General features: G+C 36.7%; 1 protein-coding gene across 1 annotated transcript in view; it reads left to right on the forward strand.

Annotated features, from left to right (window-relative positions):
* Positions 1-17,443, forward strand: part of PTPRC (protein tyrosine phosphatase receptor type C) — an 84,706-nt gene that overhangs the window by 18,619 nt on the left and 48,644 nt on the right. The window contains exon 2 of the mRNA XM_070939318.1: positions 16,881-16,931. Within this exon, the coding sequence (XP_070795419.1) occupies positions 16,881-16,931 (51 nt within the window). The remainder of the gene's footprint in view (positions 1-16,880; positions 16,932-17,443) is intronic.

Below are 17,443 nucleotides of genomic sequence, written 5' to 3' on the forward strand. Positions count from 1 at the left end.
TTGGTTCTTCAATTCTACTTCCTTTTCACTGCTCACTTGTTATCCTTCTTACTGTATGTTTGAGCATTTTCTCTTTCTGCTAGTATGTTCTTGTGTAAAATTGAAAATGGTCAGTTTTCCCTTCCTCCACATATAGTCTTTCTTTCTTTCTTTCTTTCTTTCTTTCTTTCTTTCTTTCTTTCTTTCTTTCTTTCTTTCTTTCTTTCTTTCTTTCTTTCTTTCTTTCCTGCCTACTTGTTTTCCTTCCTTCCTTCCCCCTCTCTCTTCTTTCTTTCTTTCTTTCTCTCTTTCTTTCTCTCTCTCTTTCTTTCTTTCTTTCTTTCTTTCTTTCTTTCTTTCTTTCTTTCTTTCTTTCTTTCTTTCTTTCTTTCTTTCTTTCTTTCTTATAACCAGTATTTTTAACAAAGGTTAACTAACTCATCAATTTCTGAGACATTCAACTAATTATTTTTAGTGGATTAACCACATGATTTTTAATAATTAAAAACTAATGAATTACATGTTCAATGTATAAAACAAGTACTTTAGTAATATTTAAAGAAAGATTAACATTTAAATAGAATAAAAGCTAAAGGAGAAACTACTTTTAATGCTTATTCTATACATTTTATATGATTAAAAAAGTCAGGACCAAGGGAGTCTAAACATTAAATATGTCCTTAACTAAATTAGGAGAATTACAACTTTCACCAATTAACCTTCCATTTAAAGCAGGGGTGTCAAACTGGCAGCCCACGGGCCAGATGCATCATGCCCATCCCAGCTCCACAAATGGGGAAAACTTTGTGAAACGTCGCATGACAGCAATGTGATGCGGCAAGTTTGACACCCGTGTTTTAAAGTGTTCACTAGCCATGGCTAATGAGAGAATAAGAAGTTGATACCATAAGGCAAGGGTGGGCAACTGTGGCCCTTTTACAACCTGTGGACTTCAACTCCCAGAATTGCTGAAATAGCTTGGCTGTCTCAGGAATTCTGGGAGTTGAAGTCCACAGGTTGTAAAAGGGCCACAGTTGCCCACCCCTGCCATAAGGAAACATAAAATCAAGCATATTCATGGTCTTCAAAGTAGTAAGTCTGACATTGTAAATCTGAGAACCCAGAAATCCTAATAGCTCAACCAATTTGGATGTAATGTTTTTTCTCTTGTTCAGTTTTATTTTCAATTGTTTCTGTATACTGTCAGGAGTCAGTCAGAATGTTTCATGGATTTATTGCTTGCTCTACATCTTAGTTCAAAATTATTTTGCAATGAACTTTTCTGGACCTAAGTCGACAAAATCAAAGGGCATCTGTTGAAATGGTTGATCTTGCTTGAACAGAAAAAGTAAGGAATGAAAAACCCTTGACTCCGTGGTGACTGGTAGCCACACATGGTAGTAAAATCAGGAAATGCAGTAAACCAAGAGCAAGCAGCAAGCAAAAGTGCTTTACAGGCTTGCATTTGAATGCATGTAGTGAAAAGAAAACTGAATGCGTGTATATAATTCGTTATCAGACCTTTGAGATAGATCTATTGCCAAATGATTCAACAATAGCATATATCAGGTCCAGGAGGCCAAGAATGACAGAAAGAATTACTTCGGAGTTTTTTTTTAATTGTCGTTTGCCTATAGACAGAAATCTTGCCCGTATAAAGCACCTTCCTACATAACTATTAGATATACCCTGTGAACTGCTAGGAAGGATCCACATTCACCCTCTTCCTGCTTACCAAAGATTCCAAGTTACATCATCTCTTTGCCCTCTGTGAGAGAACCCCTTCCTTCTGCAGCTCTAGATTACATTCATCCACAGCATGTTCTCTTTTAAATATGAAATGGCAGCATGCTGTAGATTGTGCATAAGGATGTGAAACTAACCTACCTACACCAATGACAGGAACCAGTATCAATCAGACACTTAGGAGAAATTCTTTTACCGATCATACAGAGCAAAAATGCAAGCAAAACTCCAATCTTCACCTGCAAGGGAAAAAGCTGGGCTATGCATCTTGACTGTGTGTTTGCTGTCTGGGGAACAATCCATGCTGATCCTGCCATTAGGCACAATGAAATCATTGCTTTGGACAGTAGACTGAGGGAGGAAAATTGCTGCTAAGCTCTGGTGCATGTATTTCTGACCCTGAAATCCTGAAAGGCTGTACCAGGTTATTATATGACAAGTGTCATTTAAAAGTTAAATCTCTTTCAGAATGATAAATTATTTGTGTTTGTCTGCTTCAGGCTGGAGTCACTGTGCACTGCGCTGCATGGTTTGGGGTTCCATGATCTGCATCTTATAGGGCTTCTTTGTACATATGTGCATCTGTGTGCTTCTTCTTCTTGTTGTGCCATGTCCGTCATCGGACGTTGGTGATCATGTTGGCAATCCTATTTTTGTCAACAGCCATATGAAAAAGTGCTGCTGAGTTTTGTCCAAACCAGTCCCTTAGGTTTTAAAGCCATGATGTTCTTCTTCTGCCTGGGCCTCGTTTGCCTTCAATTTTTCCCTGGAGGATTATGTGAATAATGCTGTATTTTTCTGGGTGTCACATCACATGTCCAAAATACTCTAACTTTTGCTTTTTAATAGCTTTGATTATTTCCCTTTGCTTTCCCAGGTGCCCGTGTGCATGGATCTTTTTCTCTAGTGTTCTGCTAATCTACTATTTGAGTCTAAAACCACTCTAGGACAATGTTTCTTAACCTTGGCAACTTTATGATGGCTGAGGAATTCTGGAAGTTAAAGTCTGCATATCTTAAAGCTGTTTTAGCAAACTGACAGAGATACTTTCTCAAGTCTTCAGATCGAACAATACCCGATTTAGAACATCACCTTGACAACTTGTTTGTTTGTTTAGGTCTGCCTATCTAAATATAAAACATATATTATACAGAAAATAATGTAATGTGTCACTTAATCTTGAGGGTAGATTCAGGCAGACATCTAACATAGTAGTTCCAAAGATTTTGCTAGGAACATCTCCCCCATATAGTTTCCATACAAGAAAGTAATTTCCAGGAATACGGACAGCAATACTTATTGCTATTCAAGTTTTGTTTTTACTTGCTGCTTACCCTTATTTACGTACTACATTACTTGTGAACTAATAACAGTTCTCTCCATGCAATGTTTCTATATGATCCAGAAGTTGTGAATGCTCCAACACTGGAAATTTTAAAGAAGAGAATGGATAACAATTTGTCTGAAATGATATAGGATTTCCTGCCTAAACTGAGGGTTGAACTAGAAGACCTCCAAGATCCCTTCCAAGTCTGTTATTCTAATTCCCATTGACATTTTGTATCTCACCCTTATGTAGATTTTTACATATTTAAATGTCCACAATACATATACAGTATAACTCCCTCAAAGATTTCAGACTTTGAAATTTCTGTATTTAAGAATCATCTTGTAGCAATAATTCCTAATTATTAATCCTTTCCCCCAACTCTCAATTTATTTAATGAGTTCACATGCCTATTTTTATCTTACATTTTAGAGTGTTAAGTGATATCTGATTAATTTCTTATAAATCAGAAATTCTATTTTTGGATGTGTTTTTTAAAAGTTTGAATGGTTAGGAGGACTGGACATTTGAAGAATGTGAATACAAGATCAGACAAATAGACCTTTGTTGTTTCAAGAAAATTCAGGTAGAACACGCTAATATTTATTACATTTATATATAAAGTTTATTGATGTACGTAGAAACATTCTAGAATCCATGTGGTTCACATTGTGAATTGTTTCACATTTAGAATGTAAAGATCAGCACAGAGTAAAATGTAATTTTAGCTTAAATGAATACTCAGATTAAAAAAAAAAGAATCCTTTAATTTAGCAAATGTTTGGAAGTTTCAGTGACAACAATATATTTTGATCAGGGGTGGGTTCTACTTACCTTTACTACCAGTTCACAATGGGGCTGCATGCACAGAAGCTTTCTGATGATGTCGGGGTCAGTGGGCGGAGCCTCCCACCGGTTTTACTACCAGTTCTTGCCAACCAGTCCAAACCGGGGGCAATCCACCACTGATTTTGATGCAAAAGAAGAATTTTAAGGGATAATATCTTACACTGTTCCAGGGAGAATAATTAAGTGAATTTAAGTGAAAACCAAATAAATCAAGTTAATTTTCAAGAAAGCAATATGTTGCAAGACAAAATTGTGTTCAGGGCTGTGGCCTTACAAGCTTGACACACTGTACCTGATACCCTAAGAACACTAAGTGTCCGCTAAGAACACCAGGCTTCATTTTGCAAGATTTTCAGCCATATGCTAGCCTTTCCAACTTGCTGCAGGATGAAAGTCTTACAATGGAATTCCAAATATCAACAAATAAAGGACACTAGATAGGAAAAATATTGGAAAGAATCATGTGAAAAAGCCAACAAGGTCCAACTTTGTTTCAAGAACACAAAGTTAGTTCTTCCAAACTGCTGATGTGGCAATGACAAAAGATGTTGATTCCCCTATTATATGTAATGTTCAAAGACTTCACACCCAGTAATGTTATTGCAATTTCTTAAAGTGGGTCAAGATCCTTATCTACCCCCCCCCCAAGTTTCTGCAATGTTGCTTTTGCTCATTGGTGCTCATTCACTTCTTCATTTACAAGAATCTGATCTTGGAAATGAGAAGGTTGCTTCTGAAAGCGTAGGAACTGAAACAGGTGCCAGCTCCCATTGCAAAGTAAAAAGACTCTGTATGCTGAAGATAAAATTAACATAGCCACATCCGGTGCCAGTCAGTTGTTCAATACATCAAGCCTATGCCAGGAAATAAACTAATGAAATGCAAAAAGCTGTATTTACATATGCACTGCTAATGGGGTGGCCAAATGCCGGGAAAAATTCATTTCTTCATTGTTGTACAAGAAGAGGGGAATTATTTTTCTCATTGTGTTCCACACTTACACTTGATTAGAATGTCTCCCTCATATTTCCAGCGAACTACTTCAACACTTATCATGCCCTTACTAAAGAGGGCTGAGCAAGCTATGTGAATTGTCTGATGCTGAAATAATTGCCGAGCTTTTCTCTGTAATTATTATTTTTTCTCATAAAGGAAATATATTTTCCCCTTCTCTCTCTCTCTCTCTCTCCAAATGTTGTTGTGACCAAAGGTATTTTTCGAACGTATTTTTTTGGAGGGCTTAGAAATCATACCCAAGCATTGATCCTTATGAAAACAAGAAGAGAGCTTGTCAGACCACGGAGGTCTAACAAGGTCTAAAGTTTCTTTCTGCTTACCTTGCTTATCTTTTCTGGTAAGCCTGTCCATTAAAAGATGATTTGTGAGCATCTGAATTCCTTGGGAATACTTTCAGTTCCATTGGCAGGCAGTCAGGCAGGCAGGCAGGCAGGGAGGGAGGGAGGGAGAGAGGGAAGAAAGAAGAAAAAGAAAGAAAGAAAGAAAGAAAGAAAGAAAGAAAGAAAGAAAGAAAGAAAGAAAGAAAGAAAGAAAGAAAGAAAGAAAGAAAGAAAGAAAGATACATTAAAGTATGAATGTTACAGACCTCCATTTGGCTAACTTAAGATGCAAAATTTTTCTTTGGACTTTCAAAGAAACTTCACAAATTTCACACTGGATTTCACAAACAATGGACAAATGGATCTAATTGACAACTTTTATCTCATAGCACAATTATGATGTCATTATAGGTGCTGTACTGTATTTGGAAGGTCTACTGATATTTACAGTATTTTATTTGTTTATTAAATTGTCATGCCATCCATCTCCTCTACAAGGTGACTCTGGGCAGCTTACAAGCAAGAAAGTAAAACTTGCTCTACTCTCCTACCAAATGGAATTGGATTGTAGATGAAACAAGATTACATCCTACCATTAATCCTTTTGTACACAAAGATGAATGGAATTAACATTCCATTTTGGAATTAACATTCCAAACTCGATTGCAGAAAATATGACTTCAGCAACAGAGTGGTCAGTGCCTGGAATGCACTATCTGACTCTGTGGTTTCATCCCAAAACCCTCAAAATTTTAACCTAAGACTGTCTACTGTTGACCCCACCCCATTCCTAAAAGGTCTGTAAGGGGCGTGCATAAGAGCACCAGGGTGCCTACTATCCCTGTCCTAATGTTCCCTTTATTTGTATTCATTTTATGTATTCGATTCATGCTTATACTTATATACAATATATCATCTAATACGTACTTGACAAATAAATAAATAAACATCAGAATATTCTCTCCAGCTTTTGCTTAGGTTGGAGTACTTCTCTAAGTTCCTACTGAAATTATATTGATAATTTGCTTAAACAGATTTAAAAGGTAACCTAAAATATACCAGATTGTTTAGCCTTAAGGCTTGCTGCCTTTTGTTGATTTATAGTTTTCCCAATAGTTTTCCCATTGAGGCTCAATTCTCAATGTTTCTTCTTGGTTTCTCAGTATGTTTCTTAGCACCATCTCGACTCTTGTCTACATTTCTTTCTTCTTGTTGAAATTTGCATTTGTGTTCTCAGACCCCAAAACCAAAACTTCATCTTTAATTGTTTACATCCCGGGCCAAGAGGAAGAGCAAGAGACTTATCATTTCCTGAGTTAGCCTTTGTGTCCTGTGGATTGCTATGTCAGCATATGACTTTAGCTATAAGGAACCTACTTCCTCATTGGATCTCCCGATGCTGCTTAGCGTCACATTGTTATAGAAATTGAAACAAGAAAGATGCACTGTACAGTCCAGAGTCCACTATGCTCCAGAAAGAATTGCTTTGCAAGCCAATGAAATAATTTAGAAAACGGGCTGGCACCTTAAAAAACAACAACAACCTTGTACCAAGTCAGGCAGACAAATAATACTGTACAATAGCTGAAATCTGTACAAAAGGTCCTCTTGTTTTTACAACAGGATGTTCGGAAGTTTTATTTTTGGACAGCCTGTTGGTGATAGTACACACAGATCTACTGCCAAACATTTATCATTGTGGAAGCACACCGAGGTTTGTTTTGTTGACACAACTAATAACACTCATGTCCTTTCCTTGTGATAGTTTGCTCTCTCACATTTTCTCTATGTGTCTCACTGGGAATATTTGAAATGCCACCTTAGAAATGCTTTGTTGTCAAGCCCAGAAAAGATGTTTACAGGTCTGTTGAATCCTCTGGCTCATGTTTATCAGAGAATGGAAGAAGGGTGGGAAAGAAAGTCACTGGAGCATGTAATCACTGGTTTTCTCAGCTATCGCCCAAAGGCTTTATCTGAGGCCTGGAGCAGAGACTTTTTTAAAATCGTGGCAGATTTTCAAAGCCTTGGCTTTACTCAAGATTTTGCATCTCAACATATGCAAAATCAAACCACACACACAAACTCTTTCATTTTCCTTTGCCTGCCACTTTTTCTCGGTACGGTACAAATTAAATGTGTGGTATAAAATGAATAAAATAAACATTTGGATGAAAGTGATAGCCAGCAGAAGTAGCTTTTTCTTCTTATTAATTATTTTAGCAGCATTTTGTAAAACAGATACAATGGCACACGTAACTACAATAAAATTTAACAAGTTTTTTTTTTTTTTAAAGACCTTTGTGGCTATAAACATTTTGGAGACAAATGAATCAATCCTGCTAAATCGTTTTAATTTGAATGAGGAAGTTAGAGGCAGGTTATAGTTCTCACTGACTAGGAATTTTGAGGGGGGAATAATTCTATATTTACAAAATTTGTAGGTAGCACTGAACCATAACGCTGGCAAGTGCACAATAAGGTAAATAGATAAAACAAAACAAAAAAAAAAGAAACATGAAGTCAAACACACACACACACGAAAACCCAAATAAATTTGTTCAATCAGGATCGAATGCACAGTAGAACAAAAAATGTCACTACCCTGCAAAGAGAAGAGGGAGGATGCTACCCACATCTTGGGGAAAACATATTCTATAGTTTGGGGACTTCTACAGAGAAGGCTTGTGTTTTGATGTTATTTCCAGAGTGTTTCAGTAGACCCTCAAGATTTTTGAACAAGATAGGCAGACTTAAGATTGACAAGGCAAGAGCTGATGGAAAGTTGAAGTTAGACAAGTAGAGAAGGTGTTATAGCAGGAAGAATGATCTACACAAACCATCAACTCTCAATGCTCATGGCACTGATTCAGTTCTTCATCATATCTAGGGTAGTCAATCCCATACAAACATTAATTTAGGGAGTATTCTTTTGCCATTGCTTGTAATTGCACACATTAGCATAGAAATGTTCACTAAAGAAATCAAACAATGACAGTAGTTCCATAAGGGCAATCAAGACCCTCTGAATGGCATTGTGGTATCCATGGTTTGCTAGAGTACCACAAGACATGTTCATTGCTGAAATAACTCATCAATATGTTCACCTGTTATTTATCTCACAAGACATTTTAAAAGCTGCTGAAAACCTGGTTCTCCCAGATTTTTCTGGATAGTGAGCAGAACAGTCAGGCCACTGATGGGTGATGACACCATTAATCTAAATATTATGGAGTATGATGCTGGATTGGTTACACAACTGTTACTATGAGATTGTTTTACTAATATTGTTTGTGAATATGGTGTTTTATAGATTTGGTTTTAGTAGAAATTTTTCAAAGATATTGTTGTGAGCCCTTTGGATTGGTGTAACTGAAGGACCTTAAAAGCACCTGAAAACTAAAAAACTCTCATGAGCTTACCAAAATTTTGTGGTGATAAAAAAAATCTTAAGTATCTTCTCCTAAAGGAGGATCCAGGATTAAATGCAAAGCTGATAGTGATGGCTCAGTTCTCAGGGCATCTATTGTAAAATGGAAGCAACTGGTATTTGAGACAATCGATAACAACCCAAAACATCTACATTCATTGAAATAGGATTTTGAATCCGCATTGACAGAAGAATGGTGACAGAGATAAAAGAATCCTGTAAAATGTCTGTTGATTCTTGCAATGACTATAGTACTAACTATAGTTTAGGTGCTCTTGGAAATTTTACAATTAAAATGTATAACAAGTTTATAAAGAGATTGATATTGGTGAAACTGGTTTCATGAGCTACCATTTCTGATGTCATCAAAATATTGCAAACATTGGGAAAAAGTTCATAATATATAATGCACTTCTAAGCATTCATATAGCCTCCTATAAAATTATTTTAATCAAAAGATCTTAAATACCTACTCATTATCAATAAAAGTTGCCTACCATTAGACTAATCACACTTGTGTGAAGAATTTGCTTATGATCTTTAATATTATTGAAACCCAATTTATGTTTTTGTATGAATGTCTGATATATGTACAGTGTTACTTCACTCCTTCTTATTGTCAAGTGACTCTGGGAGGCTTACAACGTCAGAAAAATTATCTTAAATTATAAACTACGATCAATGTGTACTTCAAAAGAAAGTATTTTTAAAAACTGCTTTTAAAATGTATAAAATGCTATTTTACTTTCCAATTGAAATTAGGGCAGAAGTTGCTTTCTTTCCATAGTTACACAACAATGTATATGGGAAGCCATTTGTTCCTTTTTCCTTTTTATCATCATCTCTTTTTTTAGAACTTACAATGATTGAAATGATATCAATCACATTGTTATCTTGGGCTATTCATCCCCATACTAGATGCTAAAGAAATCACATTTTATAAATCAAGGTACATGAAGTAGCTTATTTATGTCAGTTCTAGCACCAGCCCACCCATATGTTAGACAATATATTGGACTATATCAAAGCAAGAGCTGGGCAACCAGTGAGCTTAGGCCACAAATGCTAGGAAAAAACAGCAGGGACAGAAATGGTTTGTTGGGGTTGGGGATTCCATTTTGTTCTTCAGCCCCAAAGCAAAATATTTTGGACAGGCCCTGGAAAAGATGCTGCAAAGTACATACACATAAACACATGGGAATATGCACCACAAATGCTCTTCAAGGTTCCAATCATTCTGAAAAAGAATTTGTCCTTTGATGTCACCAGGTTTTCCAGAATAAAAGAAGAGAATGCTTACATCTTTCTCTGTTTTGTCTGATAATACAACTTCAGACTACTTGTTGCGTAAATCTGAGTAAATGTCTTGCCATATCAGAGCAGTATCAAGTGGAGAACATCCTATACAAAGCCACCCTTGTAAGTTCTGCTTCCCTATGAAAAAAAGACCAATCTAGTTGCCCAAGCTGCCCACTCTCTGTCCTAGACAGAATAGGACATGACCCTACCATGTCCTACTTCTTCAGAAATTCTGGGCTACTGCATAGCATGATATTCATAGAAAGATGCTGTCCATGGCAATTCTCAGAGGCATTAAGTGAAATGATATTCATTTCAGCTGCTTAGTCCATCTATCTTCAAAACCAGGACCTAATATTTTTTAAAGAATAACTGGAAGAGATTATCATTCATTATTGACAATATTAGATATCCATCTGGGGCCTTCTTAATGATTCTAGGGAATATGGGAAATCATTACTGCCATGGAATAGAGTATGCAGATATTCAAAACCACAACCTACATCCTTTAATCTTAAATTCTCCTCCACAGCTGAGTCCTCTCCCTGAATAGGAGATATATTATATCAACATAAAGAGTCACAAGGCACTTAATATTGTCCCCGGTTGACCATTTTTGTTCCCTAACAACTCATTTTAATACCCCACAGCTTACCTGTGGCAGGAATTTTACTAACTCATAATGAGAAGAATGTCCATAAATGTACTGAAATTAAGTTAAGACTCATTTGAATACCAGCTCGATTCCCACTTTGCAAGTTTTTCAACAGACCACATCCTAGATTTTAAAATTCCAGTGAAGGGAATTTATCCTGAAGAAATGAACCTGAATTCTTTAAAATGGTTTCAGATGCCTTCAGTTGAAGTCTTAAACAAAATGCACTGAGAAATCTTATTTTTCATTAAGACTGATTTATGATGTGCACAGGACTTTGAATGAAAAAAAAGTCCAAGATTCAATAAACTAAAATGAAAATTTGATTCATAAATCAGGTTTCAGCATACTATGGTAAGAGAAAGCTCCCATTACTGCCCTATGCTTATTTCGAACTGGAACTAATTTATGCAATTAGTTCTTCAATCAAATACAGCTTTATGTGTTATGGCTATAGTTTAGTGTGGACATACATTAAGCCAGTAACTAGTAAACTTTTCTGGCTTCAGGGACAATCATGCAATTTTGTATGTAGCGGATAAGCCTCAAATAATGTATTTTGTTGAGTGGCGGAAACCTCACAAGATTACAAAATTGTAATTTTGTTATCTAACATTTTATGTAGGCTTGCCAAGATCGTATGAGACCCTGTCACTGAATTGTGAAATGTCATATTAGAATTCTAAAACTTTGCTATTTTGTATACAGTCTTATCAATACTTTATCAAAATTATACACATAATTTTATGTGGCCCATCTACTGCTTGAGAACACTAGCAATGCTAGAGTGCTCATAACCAGACTAAATACTGGACATATACTCTGGGAAATGCATACAGTTTGTGAAAAGTTTCCAAAGTGATCATGAGTTCTTAAGGTTTTCATCTTTGTTATAGATTTCTGGGACAGCAAAAGGATAGCAAAAAGATGGAAATGTTCCCTTATTTTTTTGTGTTATGAAATTGGCCACTTATCTGTTAATGCATTGATGACATTTGAAAGTAGAATTGAATGAAAGTTTACTCATTGCTTTAGATTAATATCTTCATATTTCTGTCTGCCGGGAGGAGCTAACAAAAAGGTCATGGTGAACCCAGACTGATTTTTCTTCTAGCATCATAATACTTTAATCAGTGCATATTCAGTCAAATAAATTGTAATTGAAAATTCCACGGCCTTTCTTTCTCATAGGGAAGGAATTATTTGATAGCATTTTTCCCTTCTTTAAAGCTCCCTTCCCTTCCCTTCCCTTCCCTTCCCTTCCCTTCCCTTCCCTTCCCTTCCCTTCCCTTCCCTTCCCTTTCCTTTCCCCTTCCCCTTCCCCTTCCCCTTCCCCTTCCCCTTCCCCTTCCCCTTCCCCTTCCTTCCTGCCTTCCTTCCTTGATAATATCACCCATCTCACTCTGAAAAGCAACTCTGTCTGTAGTACAACTATACACAATTTTTGAGCATCATTAGAAATGCCCAGTTGTAGCAAAGAGTGAGAATCAGGAAGCATGGCAACTGCACTGGAGAAGTTGTGGTTTAGCACTCAGAGTGGGCTGAGACTCTGAGCCTGTTGCTGCTATGGAAACTGTTTCACCACTTAGACAAGCTTGTGTTCTAAAACCACAATGCGCTGCATATCCTCTTCCTTTTCTACAGGCTTCTGAAAAAGAAAAACAGAAATACGCATAGCGAAACCGCACATGTGTAACTAAGGACTCATTTGCTGCAGGTATCCTGTTTGCTGTGTTTTTTCTAAATTAGTTAGTTGAAGATCAGATAATGGGGAACTTGCAGCACACAGAGAATTGCAACTAAGGATTAGAAATTAACTGTATTTTCATTTCAGTACAGATTAGCCTCCTTTTTATTTCCCAAATGTTCACCTTAACTGGAGCAGAGTGATATGCTCAAGTCTGAATTTTCTAGATTTTGTGATTTACTTCTTAAGATATAATAATGGACCTAAAATACCTCTTTTTACGGAAGAATGTCTATAAAATACTTATATTACAGCAAAGGGTTTAATTATAGCTTAATTACATGGCTTAGAAAATATGCACATTAGTAAAATTGCATCAAAAGTCTACAAAGTCATGTTTGCGTTTTATGATGGAAGCAAGAAAAGCATCTTGAAAATAAGCTGAGCCAAACATGGGGTTTGAAAAAAAAATAGCCTTGGTGAAACTAAAATAGACTGGGTTTTTCCATCCCTAGTCTCGAGTGACTTCAGCTTTCAATTTGGTAGGTCAGAATTACTTTAACTTTGCCACATAGCCATATGTTGGACCAGATCTTTGATCAGTTAAAAGAAGAAGGCTGACTTCAACCACTGATGTCTTCTTTATTTATTATGGCTGAGGACTTTCATTCCTGATAAACTTTGCAGAAATATCTAAACTGGTTTTTAAGTCTATTAATATTTTAGTGAAGGCTTTGTTACATGTGTTTATATATAGGGTCATTCTATTAATAACTTGAAATGGTTTTAGCTTAATTAAAATCCAAACTTATCCATACAATTATATACAGGAAACTAAAGGACGATGCTGGTTAAGCATATTGCTCCAAGTCAGACACCCTAGCGACTGGAGCACTGCTAAAATATTCTTTTCCATTTTCAGAGGTTTCCAGGATATGGTAAAAAAAAAAAAAAAAAAGGCAAGATGGAGGCTGTGAGGATACAGTTCAGGGTTGTCTTCTTTTTAACCATGTCCTACATGTTAAAATAATGGAACATTTCCATGTTAAAATAATAGAGCAAGAAGGGGAGGGGGGAAATGGGATTGTTTTGCAGATGGAAAAACTGTAGAAAAAGGCTTTACTTCTCAGATCAATATGCTTGAACTCATGTCACTGTAGACCAGGTGTGATCTGTTGTTTGACATAGAATTCAGATTATATCTGGCTTCCGCTCAGCAAAACCTGATCTCACATTCACATATTTAGCAAAGCTGTTTTTATTTTCAACATATCCCCATTACAGCTCCACATGGCCCTTCTTTTACAGCAGGGGTGTCAAACTTGCAGCCCGCGGCCTGGATGCGTCATGTGCTGGCCCCGCCCCCGCCCAGTTTAGCAAAGGGGAAAAAATCCCGATACTTCACGTGACACCACTGTGATGAAGCTAGTTTGACACCCCTGTTTTACAGCTTCTGTTGGTGGTGGGTGCTCCTCAGAAGAGGCTTTAAGAATTTCCAGGCCTCTTCTAAATATCAGCTGCACTTAGGAGGTTAATTGAGGAACTGTGCAGGTTGAATGAGCTTGCTAGCAATGTACAGTATGTTATGTAAGCCAATATTTGCAAAGCAGTTGCAATATTCATAGATTATTGATTATTAACTGGACGTAACATCTCCTGACCAAGCCAAACATATTTTTGTCTCCTTGTGATATAAGAACACTGTTTGAATTCCCTGGACCATTCCATGACAATGCACCCAATGATTTCTCGACAGTTGCTGCCAAACATAGAGCTCGGGAGGGCCTCATGCCCGTTTTCACTGGCAGAGTGCTCGGGCCACCACAGGCGCCCCTGACATTGAGCTGCCTATGTCCATCCTGTCCATGTCCATCCCGGCCCCCTGAGATCAAACAAAACTCTCATGCAGCCCTCAATGAAATCAAGTTTGACACCCCTGCATCAGATCATCTTCCGTGAAAGATCCTTCATTTCAAGACATGTTCTTGGCAGCCATCTTTTTCTATTTAAGAAACGTTTAGTACCCTGTTGAAGGCAGACCACACATGGACTGGAAAAATTAGATGGCAAATTTTTGCTGTTGGTCATCTGGTTTTTTTGTAGTCCAAATCTGTTGTGACTACTTATAGGGGCAAATTGAAGTTTCTAAGATAATGACTTAAAAAAAACTCAATGGGCCCTAAGATGATCTAATATCAGTAAACCAGTTTTTTTGTCAAAAACATGCCAAAAGTTAGCAATGTTTTCTTACAAATATCATATTTATGTTGAAGTTTCAATCATGTAAGCTTCCCTAAACCCCTGTGGACTATGTAAAATATAAATAACTAGCTAGATAGGGTTTTTACATCTTAGTCTTTTAAAAGCAACTCTCTTCATCAATTGCCTGGTGGCTCATAGCTACTTTGTTATAGTGAAACTGATTTCTACGTCATAAGAGTTTGTTATGTTATAGTGCCATCTACTGATTTCTTGTTAAATGCTTTTTAAAAACTCAAGGAAGAGCAAAGATAGCAAAAAGAATAACTTGATGACTGTCCTCTAGTTACTGTACCTTTCCCAGCTGTGAATAGTATTAATAGTATTCATTAATACTATATAAGTATTAATAAACTTTCTATTCCAGCACAAATAATATATAAATCTTACTTATATGGACATGTGGACATATATACACAACACACAAATATATCACCTGTATTCTTTCTCTGCCTCTGTCTTTCTATGCGGCTACTTTATTTTGTATCTGGCAGAATCTGTGTAGGCAATTGATTGGGCTGGACTCATCCTTCATACTAAAGCTTACATATTGCTTAACGCATTGTAAGCCACCCTGAAATAAATAAATAAATAAATCATAATTTGGTTTATTTGTTTTGGGTTTAACATATAGCGCAAGCCCAGTCACTGTGGTTTGTAGCTGGTGAGTTATGCTTTATTGTGATCTACTGAAGCAAATCATGATATGCAAGTAGTCCTCAATTTAAGACTGTAATTACGATTTCAGTTGTAAACCATCATGGTCGTAAAGCCACGTAACAGACCTCTTTTGCAGTGGTCATTGAGCGAATACGGTAGTTATTAAGTAAATCCATTGTTTGCTTTGGGGCAGTTTTTGCTGGAAGTAAACATCCATTTCCAGCAAAAATGTCATAAATCGCAGTCACAAGATTGCAGGGCCCTGCAAATGGCTGTAAGTGTGGGCCCAATGGTGAACATCCAAAATGTGGTCATGTGACCCTGGGGGAAGCAGACACTTGAATCCAGGTCATAAGTAGATTTTTCGGGGTCGGTTGTAACTTCAAATGATTGCTAAGTGACCAGTCATAAATTGAAGACTATCTATAGTACAATGATTATATCAGTCTCTATAGGTAACTTGTGTATTTCCGTTGTGTATACAACAGATGTATGTTTGTGTGAGTACCTATATATTCACATATTTTCCCTTCCCTACATTCGAGAAACTAAAAAGGGTTGATTTAATTATCATTTTCTAAACTGGAATATGATAGTCTGCTCAAAGAAGCTGTTACCATGAGGTGTGGAAATTTGGAAGGTGCTCAAAGAGGCTTTTACTGTGAGTTCTAGGAGAACTCACTTTAACTCACATTACTCTCTACAGATTCCAGAATGCTGTTTTTAGGTAATAAAGTGTTGGCGTTATTTAAAGCTTTTCCTGTGACTGTCATCTCATCTTATTCCATTCAAGCAATACGACAATGTCAAAGAATGTGACAGGACTGACAGTGACTTTCCTAAACTTGAGATAAGAAGTCCTAAGTAAGGGATTTATTTTCCCCAGAAACCTACAAGTGAAACCTTGAGCCTGAACCAGTTTGGGTTTTCTTTTGCTAGGCTGTAGCATTCCATTTAACTTACATTTTAATATTTTATTGTGCACTTTAACTTTTGTTAGCTTCCATCTTTAAAAAAAAAACACGATATAAATCAAATATATCCTTACATAAGAGGCGAGGAGGGAACGATCATCAATCAGTTAAAATATTCCTTAGATACAAACTGTCATCTGAAAGTAATAAAGTTTTCAAAACTGCTTATGTTGGGTGAGGTGGGCACCCTTTGTTTCATATCGATAAACCTATGTTAGTGTTTTTAAAGTGTATGGACAGAGCTGGACCTGGTTCCCAGAAAACCCACAAAGGTATTATGTTAGATTGAGGTCTGCTGATGTTAGAGTTGACTTATTGAATCACAGAGTCTCTAGTCTGAGGGCGTGTCATATTAACAACTATGTCTCTCTCCAAGAGCTTGAAGGAAGGTATGCACTTGTTGTATGGAAGCAACAATGTCGTCTTGCATGTCATGTCATCATCATGTAATAATGTGGATTATGCAGGTTACATCATTTGAACTATAATTGTTATAGTAAGATTGGCCAATACAGAATACTGGGAAACACTACCCTTCAGTTACATTTAGCCATGTGGCAAGTACAGAATTCAAATAAAATGAAATCTTAGAACAAAATAAAATGCATTTTGTCCTGTGACTGGACCATTTTTTTTTTCATAACTACACTGTATTCATGTCTCCTTTTTCCTCCTTCTTAGGCCAATCAATACCACCACCGCTAACAACATCTATTATAAAAACAACAAATGGTAAGCAATTCATGTATTTAATTCGTTTTTGTGAAATCATGAGATATGATCTTATGCCACAATAGTCATTCATCAGCAACATCTTCATGAGCAGAACCTTGCTAAGAAATGAGGGCAATGGGATGGAGATGTATCATTACAGCTTTGAAATTAAGTTGCTATAAAGTGACCAAAAACAGAAGAGGTTTGCATTCTATCCTTCTATAATTGATCTCACAATGTTATTCAGTGGTTCTAACCTTTGAGCAGCGTGGTGGCCTAGAGGTTAAGATGCTTGCCTCACAATCAGGAGGCTGAGAGTTCGATCCTAGGCAGAAGCACATGTTTCTCTATCAGGGCACAAAGAGAAAATATCTGCTGTGAACTCCATGTAAGCATTAGGAAGGGCATCTGGCACTTGGCTCCATTCAGTTGCCCCGACTCCACCCTGATGGAAGGGATTACAGGGTTATAAAAAGAAAAAAATATGGTATCAACATGACATTAGCCTCTCCAAATTTTTGGGAAGTACT

The sequence above is a fragment of the Pituophis catenifer genome, unplaced genomic scaffold, assembly GCF_029215685.1.
Source record: "Pituophis catenifer annectens isolate HBS135680 unplaced genomic scaffold, rPitCat1.0.hap2 SCAF_3, whole genome shotgun sequence".
Classification (NCBI taxonomy): domain Eukaryota; kingdom Metazoa; phylum Chordata; class Lepidosauria; order Squamata; family Colubridae; genus Pituophis; species Pituophis catenifer.